A 993-nucleotide genomic window follows, 5' to 3' on the forward strand; every position below is an offset into this window, starting at 1 on the left:
ACAGGTACCATGATAACCAGATAAGTGTTATTCACTTCACCAGTCAGTGTTCATAATGTAATGGCTGATGGGTGTAAGTATCAGTTTGGACTGATCAATCAATCAATATTAAAGGACTCTGATGTGTGCCAAAAAACATCACTGTGCAAAGTAACAGCTCCAGCAGTTTAAAGAGATCAGTCAGAGATTGACTCACCTCATGGAGGCAGAACATGGTTTCAAACACATCCTTCATCAGCAGCTCTTTCAGGTTTTCTTCAGAAAAGAAAAAAAGTATAAAAAATATCTCAAGGATTCAAGGTCATTTTACTGTCATTTACAACACTGGGGTGTATAATGACATTTGGATTATAATTATCTTTATACTACAAATATAAATGTATTAATAAGTCATAAAAAACAAGTTGTATTGATCTGTTTAATTGATAATCAATATTTATGTCTGCCTGTTGTGTGTGTGGAAGATATGTTATGTCATGTTTGCTGTATGTTTGCTGAAGGCCTACAAAGTCACAGATGACAAATTCTATTAAACTAATCACACTCACCTCCTGTGTTTATGAAGGTCTGATGAAGGATGAAATTGACAATTCGGATCCTGGACAAACAATAGAAAGTTTAATGAGTAGTAAATAGTAAAGTAGAGAAATTGTATCTGCAAGATCAGAATGAGCAGGTTAATATATATATATATATTACATGCTATACCCTTATTTTCAGCCCCAACATTAAAAAACCATGTGATATAAATAATTTTTGTTAAATCAGAGAAAACATTTTATCTGAATATATTTGAATTTCACCACAAGGGGACATTCAATATGAAAGGGATTATTATGCACTGGTTATTAATTAATAAATGTTCAAAATAGGCATTAACATTTTGGACACATCTAAATTTAAGTCTGAAAGACACTTCATTCCAAAGCACTAAAAAGCCAAGAGTTGAACACTGAAAACGGTCCCCTCAGTTAGCTGGTGAAATAGCTAACC

The 993-nt window shown here is 32.8% G+C and overlaps 1 protein-coding gene across 1 annotated transcript in view; it reads right to left on the bottom strand.

Annotated features, from left to right (window-relative positions):
- LOC118321299 (anoctamin-9-like) overlaps nt 1–660 on the bottom strand; it is a gene marked incomplete in the record, with an annotated part of 25,229 nt that extends 24,569 nt beyond the window's left edge. The window contains 2 exon segments of the mRNA XM_035652571.1: nt 197–255; nt 549–660. Coding sequence (XP_035508464.1) covers nt 197–235 — 39 coding nt within the window.
- Nucleotides 661–993: the final 333 nt, after the last annotated feature.

Source organism: Morone saxatilis, unplaced genomic scaffold (genome assembly GCF_004916995.1).
Source record: "Morone saxatilis isolate NCDOM2014 unplaced genomic scaffold, NCSU_SB_2.0 Contig11, whole genome shotgun sequence".
Classification (NCBI taxonomy): Eukaryota; Metazoa; Chordata; class Actinopteri; family Moronidae; genus Morone; species Morone saxatilis.